The sequence below is a fragment of the Onychostruthus taczanowskii genome, unplaced genomic scaffold, assembly GCF_017590055.1.
Source record: "Onychostruthus taczanowskii isolate IOZ18803 unplaced genomic scaffold, ASM1759005v1 scaffold220, whole genome shotgun sequence".
Classification (NCBI taxonomy): domain Eukaryota; kingdom Metazoa; phylum Chordata; class Aves; order Passeriformes; family Passeridae; genus Onychostruthus; species Onychostruthus taczanowskii.
The window spans coordinates 1,645-24,000 of record NW_024499463.1 but is presented as its reverse complement, the minus strand read 5'-3'; the positions used below and the strand labels follow the sequence as shown (position 1 = coordinate 24,000).

The following is a 22,356-nucleotide window of genomic DNA, read 5'->3' as shown; positions in this document are numbered from 1 at the left end:
GTGCAAATCACAATTATGGGATCAATTACAAATACATACAATTCCTTCCAGAGTTTGATCCTACATGTAGAGTGCTTTGTGCCACTTACTACAATACTCTGCTCATGTGCATGTTTCATACCAGTACCATGTCAGATCTGACCCTTCCATGGGTTTTTCTTACATCCCAGTACACTGAGATATCTGTAAAACAGCAAACCTGTCCAGGGCTTGCACAATTCTTGCTTCCTTAAAGAAAGGTAAATTAATTTCTGCAACTGGTCCTGTACCAAGCAGCTAGTTTAGTCCCAGGCTAAGTTAAAGCCCTGTGAGATAGGCTGCCTCACTCTGCAGAAAATTACCAACAATGAGACTTAGCACATGCCATACAGGAATTTACTTATAAATTGATTATCCATTTTCTTGTATGTGCCAGAAGCTGTGGCTACAGGCTTCCTGAGTTTCTGCAGATGTGGGAGCTGTTGTTTGAAACAAGGTAGAGTTTTCTGCTGAAAGTATGAGGAATTAGTACTGTTTTCATCAAGTTCAGTGCTTAGAGGAACTAGGTATCCCCACTTTCTACAGGGGTAAGATACAATTTTGTTTATGAGATAGCACACATATATTTTATATATGTATAATTTCTAATTTAAAATCAATACATTTTATATATTCACAAATTTCTAGATTAATTTATACTGCTCAAAGCTCTGGAGTAATAACTTGTCTCTGTGACAGCCTGCTCTGTGGAACCTAAAAAAAAAAATGCAGTGGAGCTAGTGCTAACATAATTCCTGATATTTCCCTTGAATTTTCTGTAGGCAGTAGCCTATGCAGCTGTTTCGATCCATTAGGCATGGCCTAGTGCAGGTTTACTTTATTCTGTGCAGGTGACACAGATGCAGCCCCCAGTGCTGCAGGGCAGCTGCTGTAACTGCAGGAGATCTTTCTCATCTGTGTGATTACAGACTCGACAGACACTGATCTCAACCCTGCAAACTTCCACACCCAGGGAGCCTGTGGCTATACATGAACATTTGCTGTAACAGGGTATATGCCCATACCCCTTCCCAGCTTCTGTGTATTCTGTGACACCAAGTTATACAATACTAGCTAGACTACATGTAGAGTTACATTTACTTTTATTTTCCAGTCTTTTTTCGTCACCTCTGTTGTAACCTTGCTGCAAATGAATAAAGTCCAATGTATAATATAATTTAAGAAAAAAAAAAATTCATTGTTGTGAAATAGGATATCAAAACATATTTTTTTATCTGTTTAAAAAAATTACTCTGGGAAAGAAATTATTTAATGGTGAGCATGCAGTATTTCTGAGAATGCATTTTTGATAGTTTTATTTTTGCTTTCTAGGTATATGCCAATTGGTATCGTGTTTTTAATTGCTGGGAAGATAATAGAAGTTGAGGACTGGGAAATCTTTCGTAAATTGGGTCTTTATATGGCTACAGTAATAAGTGGGTATGTCATTTCTTAAAGATGTATGCAGTTTTGGAGCTCAGTTGATTACCACTCAATTATCCACCACATCCAGTCTTCTAGATCAGAGACAAAAATTCTCATCCGTGAAAATTATGTGACAATATGTGAGAATGGTTTGAATCCATGTTTTGCTGGATGCATGTTCTGTTTTAAAAAGTCACTGCCTTGCATTCTAAAAAAACCCAAACCCCAAAAGCAAATTCCTTTCTTGTATTCACTGTTTCACAGCTTGTGCTGAAGAAAATATTGTTGTATTAAAGGTGAGGTTATGAATTATGTCTTATTGGGGCTTGCCAGCCTATCAAACATAAACAAATATGTGGATTATATTGGGAACCTCCATGGAATTTTTTGGGCCCAAGGTGTTGCAGCACAGACCAAACTCCCTGCTGAATACAGATGCAGAGCAGTGCACAGTAAAGGATGCCAAAGAGACTGATCCCTTCCCTCCCCAGTACTGAGCAGATAGCTGACATTAAGAGAAGGCCTGGAGATTGCACTGTTTGCTAATTCCTCCTTCAAGGTTAGGGTAGATGGTGAGGCTGCAAAAAGAGAAGTTGCAATGTGAATAACATAGCCAAGCATCAGAACTTTTTTCCTATTCTTTTTGCTTAGCAGTTGTCTATGTAGAGCAGTCTGGGTGGAGGAGGTTACACCTGCACAATGTGGAGCCTTTCAGCAGTGGAACTTTAGAATAACTTAACTGCTCCAAATTATAGGTTATAATACAGGTTATTATATATCTCTGAAGACTATCCTACAAATGACTCTTTTGTCAGATAAATGGATATTACAGTCCCAATAAAATAAATGTGCTTAAATTTCTATCTCCAATTCAGTGAAGCATAGCCTTCTGGGCAGTCTTGGTCCATTACCTTAGCATCCACTCCTATAATTCCTTCAGTATACTAAGGATTTATATGTGTTTTGTCTAGAAGCTAGGTCCGAAGTTGTTCAAGAGTTTATTTCCCTACACTTACGCATTTGCATGCTATTCTTTAAATGTCACATTTAAATTCACATATTTTCTGACAGCCAAGCAAAGCGAATGGCAATATATTTGTCTTAAATGCAAACTACTTTATAAATAATCAAGAAGGTTCTCAGGGTTTTTACATTAATCTTTGCTAGATAAGCACATTTATTTCAAGATTGTTGTTTTGTTTTATTCATAAGCCAGTATGTTTGGACTAGCTGTTTGAAAATCAAGATAAAATTTCTTACTAAATAAGAATTACTGCTCCAGAAATAGCACTGATTCATGAGTTTTTCAAAATGTTACAGAGATGAGTGCAAGTTATGTTTATCTAATGCATTGTGCAGTTTTTTGTATTTGTTTGCACAAGTCAGATTTTTACAGGTTTCAAAAGCTGATATTTACCAAGAGATGGTAAATCAAGACTCTAATAGTTTCTATATGAATTATAAATGACACCCCAACCACAAGCTAGATAGAAATCATTGACAGAATGACAGTGTATTACTTCTGAAGGTTTTCTGTGTCATTAACTCCAGTTAATTCAGAGGAGGAATATGTTGAATGGGTTACTACTGCCTTTTGACTTCAGTTTTACATCAGATAGCAAGTTTTAGTTTCAGATGTGATAGCAAGTTTTATGACTATTTACCTATTAGTTACTGGTTACAGGTTACTATTTTTACTGTGACAAGGCAAGTCTTCCTTACGATGTGTGTGAAGACGCAGTGCCTTCTCCAAAGCACTTTGATTGCAAAGTAAACTGCCACTGCATAGCCTCCTGTTTAGCTGGTAACCATTAGTTTGACAGGCACAACGATTGTAAGTAGATCCCCAGGTGCCATAAAAACATTAGTGAGCACATTTGCATCCTTGGAGAGAAAAAGTCTCTGTTCCTGCAAATATGACCATTTTCCCCGATGGGTGCTCAAGTAGATCTCTGCAGCATTTCTGCCTCCTGCAGAGCAGCCTGCCATGAGTGCTACTCAAGGCGTTGTGGATAACAGATAACGGCAGCGTATTCTCTGCAAAAGTGCCCATCAGGGAGGGCATGTTATAATCAGATCACAGGAGAAGATATGGACACATATACATAAGGCTATAGGCTGCAGGGAAAAGGTGCTTCTACATTTTTCAGCCTGTTCTGCATTTTTCAGCCTTTTTTCTTACCTCTCAGGAAAAAGGAGAAATGTTGCTCTTTGTCTGGGTTTCTTAAAAACTGCTGTTCCCACAATCATTTTGGTTTTCATTCTTATGTGTTTGACCCTACCTGCAGTGTATTCTGTTCACTGGTGTCTTCTGTGACTGCTTATCATCCTCTCTTTAAGCTTGAACCTGAAAATAACAGATTATCTTAAACATGTCTTGTATTCCTTAGAAGATAATTGTCTCTGCTTTATTTCCTTTAACCTCCCTAACCAGCTCACCTTCTTCCCAACTTAATTATTTATGAGCTTTCATAGCCTCAGCCCTACCAGGACAACTACCATTGTCTGCAGCTCATCTCAGTCTCTATGTCTCATTCAGGTCAGCATGAGGGAACAGACTTCCCCCAGTGTCTTTGGTGCAATTTGCCACTAAGTATCTCAAGTCTCTCACAATTAATGGTTGCAGAGACAGAATGAGAACATATTAGAAGTTACAGGAGAGGAAAGTCAAAGTGGAGGCATAATTTAAGTGCTAGAGGGAACTCAGGCTGAAGTGGGGAAAATAAAAACTGCAGCAAGTAGACTCTCCTTGCCTGTGCCTTTGTCTATTCGGAAAGAAGCAAGGCAGCTACTCCCTGTAATAGATATGTAATGGCAGCTTGGGACTCTGAGGGGCATGACTCTTCCTAACTTAAAAATGAATGCTATTAGACTTTCTGTTTTCAATTACTGCTTTTGATTTTCTTATAAAAAATTCTGCTCCTTCCTGATAATTACATTTTATGAACAAAAATAAGTATTACTTAAAATTTGTTTCAGGAAAACCAGTAGTAGCTAAGCAGATACACAAAAATATTTTGAATAATGTCCTGTTCATGCTGCTACTAAAAAGGTGCAGATCTAAATTTTTCAAATAACTAAGTCAGTATGCTTTTAGACTTAGACATACTTGAAATGCTTACTCTCATTAGCATTTTATTAAGACAGCAAATGGCACCCATACCACTTTATTTTTTTCCTATATTCAGTTTGTTCTCAGGAATGTCACAAACCTAGCAATTTATACAATGATGCCTTGTGGTGGTGCATGTATAAATTGCTAGGTTTCTTTCTAGAGTTATTTACAAAATTTTATCAAGACATGTTTCATGTGATTATTGACATTCCACTAAATATGTAATGTGATTCTACAATTCTATGATACGTTTCCATAGAGAATGAAAACTTCAATGCCTGTTCCTTTTAAAAAGATAATTTTTCAAGGAAACAAATATGTAGGTTTTGTGAATGATTTTTTTATGCCATTGTGGATTTCTGTACTGTGACTACTGGTCTCTTAATTGTCTGATTTTGGCAGAACAAATAGTACCATGATTTATTGCTATCTTTATCAACTGCTCTGAAATCATAAAGCATTATTACAACACAGGAATATGCACATGAACATTTTGTGAGGACAGAATAAAAATTCAAGGTCACAGGTGACAACAGTTTTTGGGTTTATGTTTCCAGGCTATGTGATAATTTCTTTTCATGAAAAGCGGATATTGCTATAATTGCGACCTTTGAACACAGGGAATATTCATAGACCCTTCAAATACATTTTATTTCAAACGTACTTACAGCAGTCAGTTTACCTTTTATCTTAATGTCCACAAGCTCTGCATTCATGTGCATTCAGGATTACTGCACAGTGTTCAAAATTAATGCATAAGTTGAAGGATGATTTTGTCCCTAAGACCTATACAAATACCCAGGCAAATACATCTGAGCTGCTAAAGTCAAAAGAGCAAGGTGATCTTCTATGAATCAACCCACTTAATTTTAAAAATTAATAGTTTCAAAATACAGTATTTCAGCATCTTACAACATTAAAAATGCTTAGACTACATGTATCTCATTTAAACAGTCTCAAATACTTCACCATGTTTTAATTGTAGACCTGAACTTACACAGTTTTCCATAGAGCAGATGTGGATTTTTCTAAAGGTCCATATTTGAAGTTTCTGCAGAAAGATGTGCATTTCAGCTGTCCCTGACTGGAAAACATATTTATCTTTATTTCTAAAACATGTTCTGTAATAAGGGCAGACAAACTGAGAATAATAATTTGATTTGGTTTTCTGATTTGTCTCTGGTTTGCATTGTAAGGATTTGGGAGAAAAGTGAAGTGTTTTAGTGTTACTTCAAATCACTCTCTGCACATCACTGTAAATATTATGTATTAGTTTAGGCTTCTCATTATTATCAGTTTGAAATTTTTTCCAAGTAAATTCTTGCTCAGCTTAGGAGAGACGATTCATATATGGTCTCTCTCTCCTTTCCAAAAGGAAGTGTAGAACAACATGATTCTGCTTTTTATTAATGTGGCATTCTCTCTAAATTTTGCACCTAGCTGTCACTAGAGTCACATTTAGTGTTTCATAAGTATACTTGAGGACAGAGCTGGGTACCTATTATCACCATCTTAGTAAAGAAAGACAATGAGATGGATCTATTTGTTTAACTAGTTGATTTTTTTTTGATTTTTTTTTCAGACTTGCAATCCATTCCGGTATAGTTCTGCCACTTATCTACTTAGTAATAGTAAGGAAAAATCCTTTTCGGTTTGCCATGGGGATGGCTCAGGCACTTCTGACAGCCCTCATGATCTCTTCCAGGTAAACAAAAGAAACATCTTTTCTGTAATGTACCTAGTAGTAATTGCATGATCTGTGCTCTTATTTTATTGCTACTATTTTAAAAGCCATGGTATCAGCTGGACAGTTCTCAGTCCCCTGAAGGCTGAAATACTATTTTCATCATTATTTATGTCATACTCAAAAGGCTCTAGAATGCCTTAGCCTTACACCAGATGAGGGTCTGCCTCTCCCTGGAGGAGGCAGTTCTTTGCCATTCAGTTCATTAGCTGCAGACTTGACAGCATTTAAACTGTTGGACATTTTTTGTGACTACATATACCATGGCAATTTACCATGTAATTTTGAGAACAACACTTAGCTATTTCTTCCAGTAATTAGAAGGTATAACAAAAGTTGCTTTGCTTTTTCATGATGCAGCCTTCCTTCCTGCCTTAGATCTCCTTTTGAGTCACAAAGCAGATCATGCTCTGAGCAAAAGGAAACATAATAGAAATGGCGTGTTGTTGCCTTCACTTATTTTATGTGTTTCATTATGTGCCAGTTCAGCAACTTTGCCTGTCACCTTCCGCTGTGCAGAAGAAAAAAACTTGATTGACAAAAGAATCACAAGGTTTGTTCTTCCAGTTGGAGCTACCATCAACATGGATGGCACTGCTCTTTATGAAGCAGTAGCAGCCATATTTATTGCACAGCTGAATGACTTACAACTGGATGTTGGCCAGATAGTCACCATTAGGTAAGACTACAGCCATCACATGCATTTTGTGCAAAGTGAACTTTTTTGTGAATGCTACATTAACTTTGGATACTCCATGGGAAAGTTTAAACTATCACTCACAGCACAAGAAATAATAAATATTCTCACTTCTTGATTGAAGGCCTAGCCAGTGCAACCTGATGGGGAGGGAGGATGGATCAGGATATGCAGCTGGTATACAGCAGTGTTATGAAAATTGCCATTATTCTTCCCTGCAAACACTCACAAACCTAACTCAGCCTCTACCTTTGATCTATCCACTTTGCTTGTTAGATGTTGTTGCCTGTTATTCTGCAGTGTAACCATAAGAGTACATCTATAAGCTTGATACCAGACTTTGAGTAAATACTATTCAAGAGGAAAACTGAAACATTTAGACTTCCTTCTTGCAGTGAAATTAAACTATTTGTGCCAGAAAACAGAGTTTCTGTGAGTAACATGTATTCAAATGCCTTTTCTGTGTTTTATTTGGGATTTAGCGTCACAGCTACAGCAGCCAGCATCGGGGCTGCAGGAGTGCCCCAAGCCGGACTTGTTACCATGGTGATTGTGCTGAGTGCCATTGGCCTGCCTGCCGAGGATGTTACTCTGATCATTGCAGTTGACTGGCTTCTGTAAGTTTAAGGCACCTCATATTAATTATTTTTCCTTTTTCATTTTCCTTATCTTTTTTTTTAATGTTTGCATAAGTTGCCTAGAAATGTGTGAATCTGAGAAAGAAAGCAATAAAATAATTTAGTTGCAGAAAATGGACAAAGATTATTCTTATGGCCAGGCTCGTTCAGAGTTGAATGCAGTAATGGCTTTGTGAGAGTCCTGCATGGGATGGCAGTGAATAACCTCACATTCAGAGATGCTTTCTGCCTTAAAGCAGTGGTCACAGCACTAACAAATGATGAGCATCATCCTCAAGACAGACAAGAAATACCTCTAGAGTGTCAGAGATGCCACCACATTTTGCTAAATACATATATCATTCATAAAAATCAAATGTAGCCACAAGCTGCAAAGCACATAATATCCATAAACTGGCAGTGGAGCACAACATGAACAAAGCAAAACTAACCTTTGATTCCACATGCACAGATCTGTGCTGCCGGCCCTACTTTGCTAGGGCTGTTCTTCACTGAGAACACTAGCCCAGCCCTTGATCAACAAGCATACATCTAAATTTGGAAAGTGATTCTTATGCCTAATGCAAACCATATCAGAGCACTTCAAAACATCTCAGTCACATTCATCTGCTCTTTCTGGAGAAAAAGAAATCTTTTTTCACCAGAAATCTTTTCAAGTTACACCAGTGTGTTTCTCTGCCACTTTTGCAAAAGCCCAAAGAATCACAGAGTGTATTCTGGAGGTCAGAAGGCTGTCAATGCTCAGTTTTGTCCCACGATATATAGGGTAACAGGATTCACAAGTTAACAAGTATAACTTCAGTTCTTTTGCCTCCTAAACTATGTGAGTTTAGTGGTCAGCCCAAGGTCTTTTTCACCTGCAGTTTGCAGGGATGACATTTCACTGGTATCAGTCCAGTGATCTTAATAATTTCATAATATTTGCATGTCTTCTTTAGGTTTACTTACACTCAAGATAAATGCCTTGCTGTTCCTCCTCTGGGCTTTCAAATAATTTTATTGAAGGATTTCTGGCAGCAACCTATGTAATGCCAGTCTCCAGGAAATCAGAGCTGTTGTATGGATGCAAGAATCAATTCAATTTTCCAAAGGAACCAGTTCCATCCACAAGTACATTCTTCCAGTCAGCTGTCTGCTGGGGGGGGTCTAATAGTTTGTTTGCTGTGCTCCACAGTAATTTTGTTTTCTCCAGCTCTCTTCTATTCCTAGTGGGCATTTAATGTTTTTAAGGATAGTGCAGATTAGTACAAACCGCTGGCTCAGAGCAGGTATCTAAAGAGTCTAAGTACAACACAAACATATAATGGTTCCTTTTTCCAAAGTTTTTGCCCAGCCTCCTGCAAATTGCAGAGCAGAGAGTTCCTGAGTTAGAAGTGATTGTTGTCTTCTTCTATGAATGCCTCATTACTTTGGGACCCATGTTTCCACAAGTCCTAGGGAGATGAATTCCACATCCTAATGATGCAGAGATATAATTGAATTTTGTTTGTTTTCATCTCCACCCTAATAATTTCATTGGATGTCCTCTACTTACCTTATGGGAGTGAGAGAGAAAGAGAACAATACCCTGTTTCTCAGAGCGATCATGACTTTATGGATCTGAATTTTACTCCACTTTAGAAGTCCACAGCATTTGTGGGTTTTAGGCACAATATGACTACATGGAAGGCACTTTTCCCACCATGAAACATACAAATAATTCAAGATGTTTCTGGTTCTAAACAAGGCATTTTTCAGACTAAGATGTGTTTTGCTGTGTAAATTAAATTAAATAGAGTAGTGCTTTATAACAGATGAGTTTCCAGTGCTGTTGATTTCCTCACTCGTCACACTGATCCTATTAGAATCTTTACTGTTCTCTCTTCCTTTCCCTATCATATATTTTTGTTGCATATGGAAAACTTTTTTAGCACTAGAATTCAGCAGTTGTAGAAGTATTGCAAAATACTGTAAATATATGTACCTCAATGTCTCTACATAGCAAGAGAAACTTGTTCTGCCACAGAACCTTTGTAAGTGCTCTGTAACTGAAAAGAAAAACAGGAAAGCATAGCCTTCCACTCTCCATACCATACTTAAATGTTGATTTTCAAACTTTGTTATGTTGCAAGGGTTTGTTGTTCCTCTGTCAAGTAGCAGCAGGTTTTTAAGGCCTTCATGTCACATTTCTGTCTGGAGAAAAATCCATAGTGCAGGAGTATCATATTCCTTTAAGTGACTTTTTTAGTATAGGTTTGTCCTTCAGGCCTTTTTAATAAGGAGGAGATAGCAGAAGACAGGCCTTTCCCTTTTCCAGGTCTGGGCCAGAACACTGGACATACTGGGCTAGGTGTTCTTCTGGTGAGGACATGACTTAGAATGACAAAAGGCACAATGCAAACTCTTCTGCTGCACCCTACAGTCTATCATTACAAAAGGGAACCAGCTTTGTAGTATACTTCAGGGGCCTGAGAGGTGTTCCTTCCAACATTTTGTAAGGCTGTGCCATAGCAGTGGAATTACTGCTCTAACAGACAAGTGACATGACTTGCAGTTTTGCATGTCCTACACAAAATAATTTCTCATTAAAATTACTCCAGTCTTCTTCAAATACCTGTGGGTAAAATTCTGATTCTTGTTTTAAAATACTATTTTCTTTAATTGAATAATTACCCAAATCTGCACTGGGAAGAAAACAGTGCTGCATGAGCTAGAGTACCTTCCTTTTACTAAAACAATTTCCTAAACAACTGAATTGTTTGTCTGCCAACTTTTTTGTTCCATAGGGATCGATTCAGAACAATGGTGAATGTCTTGGGAGATGCCTTTGGTACAGGAATAGTGGAGAAGCTCTCAAAAAAGGAGCTGGAGCAGATGGATGTCACCTCTGAAGTCAACATAGTCAATCCTTTTGCCTTGGAAACAGGAATATTTGATAATGATGAAACACAGGCCAAGAAATCTTACATCAATGGAGGCTTTGCTGTAGATAAATCTGATACCATATCCTTCACACAAACATCCCAGTTCTAAAGCCAGTAGCTTTCACATAAAACAGGAGCACTAAGGGACATGGCCATATGCAATATCTCAAAAAGCTTAAAGGAAACTGAGAATTAATTACATCTCACTTACACCTGATTTACCACACAGACTCTGATTCTCCTTACCATGCCCCTTCTCATCCTCTCCCTCAACAGTATGAACTCACTATTGTTAGTCCTTACTGATAGGCTGAAGAAAAAGACAGTTGTAAAATACTTTTTTTTTAATTATTTTTTTTAGAATATGTACTATTCCTGAGGCTGTGAAATGCCTCTCTGAAATCAGCATGCTCATAAATGGGTCATTAGCTGGGACAGCCAAATGCGTTTTACTCAGGATTAGCACATCACCACATCACAAAGTACCTGTATGAAATCCCTTTTTACATCCTTGCCTTCTAAACAGGTTGCACAGTACTTGACAACTCCTGTAACTTGATCATTTGCCAAAATGCTAATTTCTGCAGCTGAGGGGATACTACTTGCATGATTCAGGAATAAACAGACCAGAAGGGCCTTGAAATAAGTACATTGTACTTTGAATAGGGTTTAGTTTTTATTCAATTGTGAAATAATTAGTCACTGAAAGAGGTCCAGTATTTATGTAGCTAAGTTTCCTCATACCTTTCATGTGAATGAAGGCTACTGTTACTGGACTCCAGATGTGAAATAAATTGCTCTGAGCTTGCTCTTCTGGCATTTGAAGAGTTTTTGTAAAATGATACTTTACCTATTTAGGTCAACTTTGATGGCCTCCTCGTACATTTCCATCAGAAACAGAAGTCCATTTTCTGCTGTCCACTTATGATTTTAACAAAATATTAGTCAGTCCAAGAGTAAGAAGAGGTCATGGAGACAAAAGTGCAGAGTGCTAATTCTAAATGTTTCTTCCTTGCAATAAAAGCATATATATATATATACACACATATATCAAGAATGTAGGAACAAGACCTTTCTCATAGAAAGAAGCCACTTTCACTAAACTTCTTATACAGACTGGTTGGGGTTTTTTGGCTCTTTGGTTTAGTTTGTCAATTGAACATGCAAGTTTATAGCTGCAGCACCACTACAGTGCCAACCTGTCAGCTAAACTGTATCTTATGAACCATTTCTGGACCTAGAAAATCATGTCCTCAGGTGGCTTGCTGTAAGATAAGAAGCACCGAGAACTTCCTCATTAAAAATCTCCATTTTCTATAACATTTTATACAAGATTTCCATGGTGCAAAAATCACTCTCTCAAGGGAGGAGTTGCTGTAACAATTTTTTCTTCTGCCTTGCACATCGAAGTAGTTAGACATTTTATATATAAATTAAACTGGAATTCATATACTGTTATTTCTTTGTGAATAAGCTTGTGGTAAGCATAAAATCACATTCATTTGCTAACAAAAAACCCTCCAAGTACCTGCAGTGTTATATACTCTATTCAATCCTACACTTTTGTATTTAGACAGACCAGAAGTGTGCCAAAGAGAACTGATTAAGAAGAAAATATTTACTGTAGATTTTGATAAATTGCACCTTAAATTTATGAGACATAATACTGTATTTAAATTTAACATCATAAACTATATGAAAACATTAATCTAAGTATTGGTAAATTTATACAATATAAAGAAAATATACAGATTGAGTAAATCAGTCTTTTACCTTTGCAGAAACAGTATGAGACAGTCTTTATTTGTGCAGCTTTGCTTATGGGAGGAAAAAGCCTACCAGTTTCCATGACTCACCTATAATCTATGCCTTGTCTTTAGCCAGCTTTTTAAGTCATCCTTTTATGATCACCTTATTAAGTAGTCACCCTGTTAATGATGTATTGTGAAAAGTGTTCCTAATGTGTTATAAATAAATAATTTCTCTCTTTACTCTTGTTTTAGCCTACTGTCTCCTTAAGAGTTCTTTCAGCTATAACAAGAAAATCAAACCCCATCAAATTCAGGATTTATGTTATTGTCTCTAGTGATTTAGCAAGTTTTGGCAAGAATTACTCTCTTCCTCCAATAAAACAGATGCTTAAGAGCAGAGTGCTGAGATTGCAAGAAACCCCTCTAACTACAGATGACCTGGATTTGGAGTATGCTATTATTAAACACACACTAAGCAGGTGATTGTTTACCTATAACTTATTTAACTGCTCACATTCAACTGAGCAGATGTTGATGGTATTGCCATCTACTCATCTACTACATCTACAACCAAGACACCAAAGCATATGCTGAAGATCCTCTTAAGTCCAAGGATTCTTTTCTTGACACAGTATTGCAAGTATGTACTATCTATATATGTGGAAACACCCTGCTTGAGCAACATATCCTCTTTTCCATAAGTCTCTTGGTCTGGAAGATTTGGAGAGTGATAAAGAATCACTGTTAGAAAGGCATCTGCAGATTTTGGCTCTTTACACCGTGTTGTTATGTTCTTGTAGGGGTTTTGGGGCTGCAGAAGCTTATCACAGGATTGGACTCTGCATTTTGAATAGTATTTGTGACTTTAATTTAATTTGACCTGGAGGACCAGGTTACCCACACACCCATCCCTGCTGAAATATCAGGGACTTTTAGTTGACTCTTGACTCTGAACAAAGAAAGCGCTTGCACATAAACATACACAAGTCTGTCAACACACACAGGTCAGCTATATCAGATCAACAAGATCTAAAATTGCATAAAAACCATCGTGACGTATGCAATTCACTTGTTCTTTCGTATTCTTTGATATGAACAGAAACTGACCAGTGGTGCATGGGCAGGCAGGAGGCAGCCAGTGGACTCCCATGCTGGGACACCACGGAATCTGTGCCCTCATCCTGCCATCACCATGCAAACCCCTTCTGCATCACTTGCCTCTCACAGGGTCACAGTCTTCAAGGTGCTCGGTGACCCATGAGAACAGGTAGCCTGGTGACCTGCCCCAGAGCCATGGGAACCCTTAGCCCCATCTCAGGGTACTGCGCCTAGCTGGAGACCTCCAGTGAAGGTGGGGACTTCCTGGGGACAAGGACCTCTGGGTGCTGGTATAGGATCCTGTGAGGTCAGGGACCTCCAGACTCTCAGGGGACATGCAATTTGAGGGTGATGGGCAGGCGACATCCCCACACTGAGGCGGCCCTGTTCCCAGCTCCATGGCCCTCTACTCCCCACAAATGAACCTGCTGTATCAGGGTCAGGGCCAGGGTGTTAGAATCACTTACAAGTTTCTCACCAGAGGAGAGGTGACTTATTTAAAATTTGAGCTGGAAATCCTGGTTATGTCAAAGCAGATCTTAGGCACAGCTGCCTTCCCACTGCATGTCACCAGTGGCAGAGGGACTAGTGGGAGCTCTGGGACTGAATGTAGTGGAAGCACTAGGATGGGGGAGCTGGGCTGGGCGTGCTAGGTAGGACACGCATGTTGGCAGCCTGGGAGGGCATCCTCATTGCATGTTCTCAGTGGGCACTGGTAGCACTGAGATGTGCTATACTGGGAGTCCTAGTGTAGGAGTACTGGCAGCACTGGGCTGAGGGTACCGGGACCACTGGAATGGGCCATACTGGAATGAGAGGCACTGGGGGCAATAGGAGCAGTGTGTTTTGGGGTGTGGTTTGGAGGCTGGATGTGCTAGGGCAGGCATGCTGGGGGAGTATTTGTGGTCCATGGTGGATATTTGTGGGCCATGAACTGGTTTTGGGGACTATTTTGGGGGCCTAAGGACCATGGGGCAAAGGCTGCCCCACAGAGTGGCCTTCCCCCTCCATGTCTGAGCAGTGGAGGTGAAGGAGGTTTTGGAGTTCGATGTGATGTTGGAATGGGAGTCCCCTCAGGATAACAGCAACTCCAAGGGCACACACTACACTGTGCAGAAGGTGATGGGGAAACCCCCAGCCACTGCCCCCCAGCTGCCTCCCCTCAGAACCCCCAAATGATGCTTGGGTCCTCTTCTGGTTGTGAGGGGACAGCCTGGATGCCAGTGCTCCACTTCTGTCCTTGGGGGGAACCCCAGACACGTGGGTCTCCTCCTGGTTGTGAAGGGCTGCCCAGACATCTGTATTGCATCCTGGTCCAGAGGGGCTATCTGGGTATCTGGGTCCTATCCAGAGGCATCTGGGTCCTATCCGGAGGTCATCTCAGGGAGAGCACACCAAAATCTGGGTCTCTTTGGGGAGATGCCCAGATGCATGTCTCCTCCTGGCTGTGGTGGGCACCCCAAACACCTGGAAGTTTTGTGTTTTGGGGTGCCAGCTGTGCTCTGTCTCGGAGAGCCGAAAGAGGGAGCCAAGTGTGGACAAAACCACCTCTCTTTGCTGCCCCGACATCCAGCCTCCTGGGTCCTTCCAGGATTTTGGGACTGACCAGAGGGTCCCTAACTCAAGCCATGTGTCCATGTGTGTGTGTGTCCTTCCACTGAAGCCCTTGAGTTCCAGCATGACCCTTGCTTGGCCCCATGGCTCGAAGCACCGCGGCAGCTGAATCGCTGCCCTCAGCTGTGCTGTACCGCGGCAGCCCAAGCGGGGGTGACACCTGAGGGCACGGAGGGTGCTGGGGTACCCCCAGTGCTGTCCTCCCACCCAAGGTGGAATGCAGATGGAGATCAAGGGGAGCAAGGGAATTTTGGGGTTCCTAATCACGTGTTCCCCCAATCCAAGTGGCTGAAGAAAAAGGGGGCCATCAGGGAGGCCAGAGGTCCCTGGCCCACCACAGCTGCAAACATGGGACTCGGTGATCTGTAAGCAGTCCCTTCCAAGCCGGCCTCTCCATGACTCCGCCGCAGCCGGCTGCCAGGGCCAGGCGTTACCTGGCAACAAGCGACACCACAAACACAGGCACGTGCCACCGGGGCTCGGGAAGGCAGAGGAAGAGGAGGAAGGAGGCTGCTGGCTGCCCACATTCCTAGCTGCAGCTTCCTTCCGAGCACGGAGGAAGGACAGGTGCTGTGTTTTCGGGCAGGGCAGCAGCCATGGTCTCTGTCAGCCTGTTACAGCTGCTGGATGACGCCATCGGGCAGCCCGAAGTCAATGTCAACTTGGAGGCGCTCCGCAGACTGCTGAAGGTCATAGTGGACCACCTGAGCCTGCTGGGTCTGCAGGAGGTGATCCCCGAGGAAGGGGCCCAGGAAGCCGCGGTCGCCCCGGGGCAGAGCCCCGGCCCGCAGCAGGAGGCGGGGGCGTGGGAGGCGGGACAGCCCTCCCAGCCGCCGGATGAGCTGCAGGAGACCAGGAGCGGCTCTCCTGTCACCTCGGTGGCTGCCGACATGGGACAGATGGAGAAGACTGAAGCCAAAGAGAGTGGCATCTCCAAGGTAGAGGCTTTTCCCAACCCGCTTCGGTGCTCCCCCCAGGACGCCCCCTCCTCTGGGGTCTGTGCCCTTATACGAAGGTTTGCTTGAAGCCCAAGCTCCGAGCAGCATGTTGACTTTCTGTGAAGGGAAGAACATCAGGGGGGGGGGAAGATTTGGAGAGGAAATCTGGGGCTGAAACACAGCTCTGGGAGCTTTAGGGCCTTCCCATGTTGGGTCTTTTCCTGCTGACCCAGGGCTCCCCCAGAACAGGAGTGGGAGTCTCTGGGGAGCTGCTTGCCTGGGGCTCAGCCCCACCACCTGTCTCTCCTAAGCCACTGCTCTCTCCCAGGAGACCCACAGGGAAATGGCTGGGATTAAGACTATGCAGCTCAACATGGGAAAGGAAATCCAGAGGATCAAGGAGTCACTTGGCCAGGTGAGCTGCCAGCATCAGCATGTTGCAGGTGTGAGACAGCAGCCAGTGACCTCCCTGTGCACTGGAGGTTCAGCTGCAGCCAGCCATGCCAGATGAATGGAGAGTGCAACCCACAGTGCCCAGCTATCTGGCTGTGCTCCACAGACCATGGTGCAGGCAAAGGTCCTGCAGGTCACCAGCAACCCTCCCCTGAGGTTCATCCCCCCTACCCTCCTCTCCTAGACCACAGATCTCTGCAAGGATCTCTGTAAGGAGATCAATGAGATGAAAGCCACACAGTCCCGCATGGGAGAAGGCATCCGGGTGATCCAGGAAGCACTTGGCCAGGTGAGCTGCTGCCTTTGGGAGGGAATTGGGCCCTCCCCACCTCCGTGCCTCTCAAGACCTTGCCCTGCCACCCTTGCCTTGTGTCCATGGGTGTCACCCACTGTGAAGGTCACTGGGATAGAAGAGTGGGAAGGGTGTCCTGTGAGGGAAGTGTGGAAACTGAGCCTTGCCCACTAGGAGGCCCCCACCTCTGCCTGCAGATCAACCTGGTAGTAGATGTCACTGCCTGCCTCAGCCACAGGGTTGCTGAGGCACTTTGAACTAAGCAGCCCTGAAAAAAGGGAAAATGGGGAAGGAAAGAAGGTAAAGATCTACCAGTGCTTGGCAGCCACAGCCCACCCAGAGTCTCTCTGGCTTGGGTGCAAACTCAGTTGTGGATGCTCCTGGGTCTTGACTGCAATCCATCTTCTCACTCCACTCCAGGGGAACCTCCAGGATGCTGCTGGCCAGCCACTGGTCTTCCACGACCAGCCTGCCCCTGCCAAGCCCCACACTTCGGACATGGACAAGCTAGGGCAGAGCCCAGGTACCCAGAGCACCACCCCTGGGATGCAGACAAGGACCCCCAGTGCCCAAAGTGGCAACACTGGGACACAGCTTGGTTTGCAAGCAGGCCTTCCAGCTATGGAGAGCATCCTCAGAGACCTATCTGAGCTCCAGAGCCAGATGTCCTCCCTGCAGAACCTGGTCCGAGACCTGCAGGGTGAGAAGGAGAAGGTAAGCTAATAGCAGTCCCTAAGGGGGCTGCAAGGATGCCAGGGAGAGCTGGTAGAGAGGAGGCAGGCAAAGGAGACCATGGGGTCCATACCCTGACTCTGCCACTACCACCTTCCCAGATCAGACAGCTGCAGGATGCCCTTGGAAAGCTGGGTGTGACTGTACCTGAGCGCAGAGTGGATGGCACCAACGAGATCCCCCTACAGCTGGAGTAAGAGGATGGGGAGAGGATTTCATATCCTACGGGCTGCAGGGGAACCGGGAGGTATGGGGGGTGGCAATCCAGGAGCATTGGGTTTGGGGAGCAAAGCTCACCTCCCAGATGGCCTTGTGGAGGCTCAGCCTGCCTGTGCCCTCATCTTGTTGGTTAGGCCTGCACTGCTGGAGATTAAACAGGAGCAGAAGGAGCTGAGAGAGGAGCAGAATATTACCAAGACCACACTGAAGCAGCTGGTCACAGCTGACCAGCTTCAGGAGCAGGTGAGGTTTGGAGGCCGTCTGGGCACCAGGTTCTGCTGGCAGCATCCATTCTATCTCAAAATCTATTCCTTCTCCCCTTTCTGCAGCTGAATGAGTTGAGGGCAGTGATGGGGACTGCGAAGCAGCAGCCGGGAGAGTCACACTCAGACAACAAGCTTGTGAGGAAGCTCCTGCACCGCTGTGAAAGGCTCCAGCAGCAGGTGGACTGCCTGGTGCCACAGCAGGTGCACAGGTCACTGCCAGAGAAGACCCAGGTGGGCAGCTGGCAACATAGAGCGGGGGCTTGGGAGGCTGTATCAGGACCCTCTGTCTGTGCTCACTGTAATGTAGAGCAGCCCCTTGCTAACCCCCCAGTTTGGATGGGTTGGCAGTATGGCAGGAAATTAAAGCCTTGATACAAATGTCCGGCTGGCACTGAGTGCTCATGGCCAAGTAGCCCAGATCTGTCCTTGAGGGTAGCCAGATACTCCTTGCATGACACCATCTTGTCATCTTTCTCCCTGGAGCAGGAAGAGGAGCTGCTAAAGAGCATCCAGGCCACTGTTGTGCGGGTGGAAGGGGACTGCGAGCAGCTCGGCTATGTCACCGGGAGCCTCCGGGATGACCATCGCCAGCATCAGAAAGATATCGAGGTTGGTGGCTGGACCCCCACAGGGTCAAAGTATCCCCCAGGCACATCAAGGCTGGTCTGATCACACAGAGGTCTGATGCCCTGCCCACCTGCTTGCAAGCCCTTTGTTGGTTCAAATGGCCTTTCCCAAAGAGCACTTGGCTGGCCAGAACACAGCTCTGACCCTGCTGTGGTGTCATGAGATGCTTTCTGTATTGAAAGGCTCTGTTCCGGTCCCTGGAGGGTCTCGAGAAGAAAGCAGACAAGGAGGACCTGCTGCTGCTGGTATGGTCTTGAGAGGTCCATCTTCAGCCCAAGCGATCTCGGGCAGGGTGACAAATGCCCTCTGCCCTCTGGGTGCGCAGTGGCAAAATTGGCCTGGATGGGGAAGGGGGAGGGTGTGAGTACTTCCAGACTGGCTGCAGATCCCTTGCCAGGTCCCTCTGTCTCCCTCTTTAAGTCCCTTTGACTCCCTGGGGGTGATGGGTAAGCAGGCCACACAGCCCTGAAAAGGGCACGATGGCCCCCCAGGAACATTTCTGCCTCTACCCCCAACACATGCTGGCCCTGCCTCTTGTACCTCTGCCCTGTCCCCACCGCTCTCCTGCCTTTCCTCCCTGCTAGAAAGTGGACAAAGCTGCCCTGGGCAGCAAAGTCAGTTGTGCCCATTTTGATGAAAGCATGGAGCGTCTGGAGGAGAGGATGCGGGAGTTGCTGAGACGGGTGATGGGTCAGGAGCAGCGCTGGCAGGAGGCCCAGCAGCAGTTCCGTGATGTCCTGGACTCCAAGGTGAGGGATGCCTTATGCTCACGGTACAAAACTGGCTCCTTGGGGGCTTTGCAGCCCAAGGCAGCCTCCCTCTGAGGTTTCCCCTTCTGCTGGCTTTTCCCTGTGGACTACCATGTTCCATCCTGGAGCAGCTGGTTAAGGGTGTGCGTCTGTCCACAGCTGGATCGCCTGGAGCTTGGGCCTTTCCAGAAGCAGCTAGAGGATACCTGGGCAAAGACCATTAAGGATCTCAAGGATGAGTTGACAGTAGAGATTGACGACGCTGCTGGAATTAAGCAGTGAGTGCAGTGGGATGGTACTGGCTCTAGCAACAGCACTGGCCTCATTCTTTCCTGTATGGTACCCTGGCATCAGAACAATGTAGCCAACAAACTCCAGGAATGCTGACAAAGCAGCTACACCTTCTTCACCCATCAAAGCTCCCCGCATCAAAGGAGGCACAAGAATGGGCATCTGCAAAACAGAGCTGTCCAAACCAGAACTGGGTGTAGGTGCAGAGGTTCAAGGATGGAGAACAGAAGGTTGTTTGCCTGGGCAGGGGTGCAGCACATGGTGCCACAAGCCTCAGTCATGACCTGCTCACCTTGGCAAGATGCAGGGGAGTTGTGAGCGCTGACAAGGCGATGACACCAGGGCAAGGGCTTGTTTGGATAGTGGTGTGGGTGCCTGCACCCTTCCCCTGATATTCCTGCCTGCTCTGGTCAGCTATGGGCCACAGCCACTGTTCAGCAGTTCCAGTGCTGCCAAGGCACACTTATCTCCTTGTCCCCTTGCGTGGGAAGAAAACCAGGCTCAACATTTTCACAGCTCCCCCTGCAAACATGGAGGCTCCCTGCAGCAATGTGCCTGGCACCTATTGCTGCCTGTGAGCTGCTGTCTGTGTGCACTGCAGTCCTGTCAGGAGCTCACCCAGCCCTTTCTCCCTTAGGCAGCTGCTGGTCCCATTCAAGTGCCTGTCCTGCGACCGGCAGTTCAACATGCAGGTGCCTGGCGCGTGAGTAGCACCCGGCACCGGTATACTGGGGGGCTGTGTGGGTGGGACAGGGGATGGGTGCTGTCTCAGGCACTGGGGTTAGGCTCTCCTGAGGGGTCTGGAGGGTCTGATTCTGCTGAGCCACCTCTGAAGCCATGTCTTCATGTGGAGTGTTCCCTCCACAAACACCTCCCTAAGGGCAGCAGGTAGAGGGGTGCTGTGGGGTACAAGCCTATGGGTTTTGGTGAGCTGCCCCAAGCTGGGGTGGCCCATTTGTCCCTTGTCACCCACCCACAGCCCCTTCCCTGCCCAGGCACATTGACACACTGCCGCTCCTTCCACCGCTGCCTGGCAGCCACGCTGCACACCCCTCTACCATCACCACAGAGGAGCAAACACAACAGCATGGTCACAGGTAGGGGACATGGGGGCCCATCTGGAATGCTGGGATAGTCCTGCCTTGGCAAGGGAGATCTCTGTCCTGAATAGGGGGCAGAGGGGGCCAGGGGGCCTGGGCAGGGTAGGGGAGCAGAGGGAGCCATGGAGGGTGAGCTGTACTTGCCGCAGGTGTCTGGGCTTTTAAAGCCCCTACTGCACTGCTCAAGCCCTGGTCTCAGTGGCACTGAAGCCACATATTGTCAGTTGTATCTGGTCTCAGCCTGACCTCAGGCCTGGTGGGGACTCAGCACAGTGGGACAGGCATGGGTTTCCTGCAGCAGTTGTAGGGGAGTCAGCAGGGACGTGCGTTAGTAGGGAGCACCCTCTGCCCCCGTCTCTGGCACAGTGGGATGAAGCCCAGGGTACCACAGTGCTGGACAATGAGCATCTCCATGCCCCATCCCTCAGGAAGCTGGTCAATAGCAAGTTCCTCAAGTCACAGAGCAGCAAGGGTCAGGACACATCTAGTGCACTGCTCAAGGGTATTCTACACCTCTCCAAAAAGGTAAGGATGGTGAAGGGAAGAACATCAGGGAGGAACAAGGCTGGGAGAGAGATGCAGAGCATCTCAAAGCCATCTCAGTTTCCTCAAGGAGAGATGGGTGGGGAGTGTTGCTTGGGAATGCTGAATTGAGCCCCACATTGCAGCCAGCCATTTTCTCCTTCCCAGCCTGGCGTGACTGAGCTGCTGGGCACAGATTGCTCCATGGATCAAGGCCAGGAGCACAGGCCTGAGGTGGCAAAGAGGGCACAGGATAAGCTGGGTATGGCCTGTCAGGACACCAGTGCTAGGGGGAGAGAGCACCAGCTATTTGCTGGTGCTGGGTGAGCAGAGCTCTGTCTGCACACCTGGGCAGGTGCAGGGAGGGTCTGGGGCAGGCTGAGGAGGGGTGGAGGGAGGGTGGAGGGTGGTGACTGGTGGATGGGACAACTGGTCCTTGGGTGTGTTCAAGATGGAGTGCAGCATGGAGATGGCCCTGGCCAGTGTGGGAAAACAGCCCATGTGTTGGAGGGCAGGGGCCAGTACCCCATCCCTGAGGGTCTTTGGCCACGCAGATGCCCCTGGGCTTCAGGGAGCTTATCTCTGTCCTTCATCTCCAGACCTCATCACCTTAGAGCACCAGCCAGCTTCAGAACTCAAACACTGATCCCGGGCACTGTAGTATTTGCTGCAAATCCAGTCCCTCTGGATAGAACCAGCAGCCAGGCAGCTAGATGTGACTGGATGCTTGGAGCCCTGCATGAAGAAAAGACCGGGACAGCTACCCAAAGGGATTTATTTTCAAGTTAATAAAAAAAATTTAACCTGCTGTGTTTGAGATATTCTAAGCAAGACTGATTTCAAAAGTAACCCCTCGCTTCAGAGCTGCCACCCTAACCCTGGACAGGTGCCACAGGGAAGGGTGAACTTTTGGCGGAGACAGGAACAGCAGAGCTTGGGGTGAGGCCCCAGACTGGGTCATGTGGGCATATGGGGGGTGTCCCTGAGCCAGGTGGAGGGGCTGGTGTTGCCCCAACCCATGGGCTGTGGAGGTGCAAAAGGTGTAGTCCCTGGTCTGTCCCCCTACGCATGCTGCTGGTGCCCCTGAACTGAGCTTTGGCGAGGCTGCAGCAGCGCCACACATCTAGGGGGAGCTTGAGATGAGCCCGAGCAGCACTGCTCCCT

At 45.5% G+C, this 22,356-nt stretch overlaps 2 protein-coding genes across 2 annotated transcripts in view; both read left to right on the top strand.

The window, feature by feature from the left end:
- The window catches only part of SLC1A1 (solute carrier family 1 member 1), a 47,294-nt gene extending 36,532 nt beyond the window's left edge, over positions 1–10,762 (top strand). Inside the window, exons 8-12 of the mRNA XM_041405180.1 lie at positions 1,351–1,458; positions 6,141–6,263; positions 6,787–6,981; positions 7,482–7,616; positions 10,403–10,762. Coding sequence (XP_041261114.1) covers positions 1,351–1,458; positions 6,141–6,263; positions 6,787–6,981; positions 7,482–7,616; positions 10,403–10,649 — 808 coding nt within the window. The 3' untranslated portion in view covers positions 10,650–10,762. The remainder of the gene's footprint in view (positions 1–1,350; positions 1,459–6,140; positions 6,264–6,786; positions 6,982–7,481; positions 7,617–10,402) is intronic.
- A 4,837-nt stretch (positions 10,763–15,599) lies between these two features.
- LOC121336219 (glutamine-rich protein 2-like) lies at positions 15,600–19,557 on the top strand (the record flags this gene model as incomplete). The annotated part of the gene is made up of 11 exons (XM_041405182.1): positions 15,600–15,941; positions 16,270–16,356; positions 16,579–16,683; positions 17,107–17,400; positions 17,520–17,611; positions 17,772–17,880; positions 17,967–18,134; positions 18,390–18,512; positions 18,713–18,775; positions 19,115–19,279; positions 19,439–19,557. Coding segments are annotated over exons 1-11 (1,667 nt in total), but the record flags the coding sequence as incomplete, so codon positions are not given.
- Between the last annotated feature and the right edge of the window lie 2,799 nt (positions 19,558–22,356).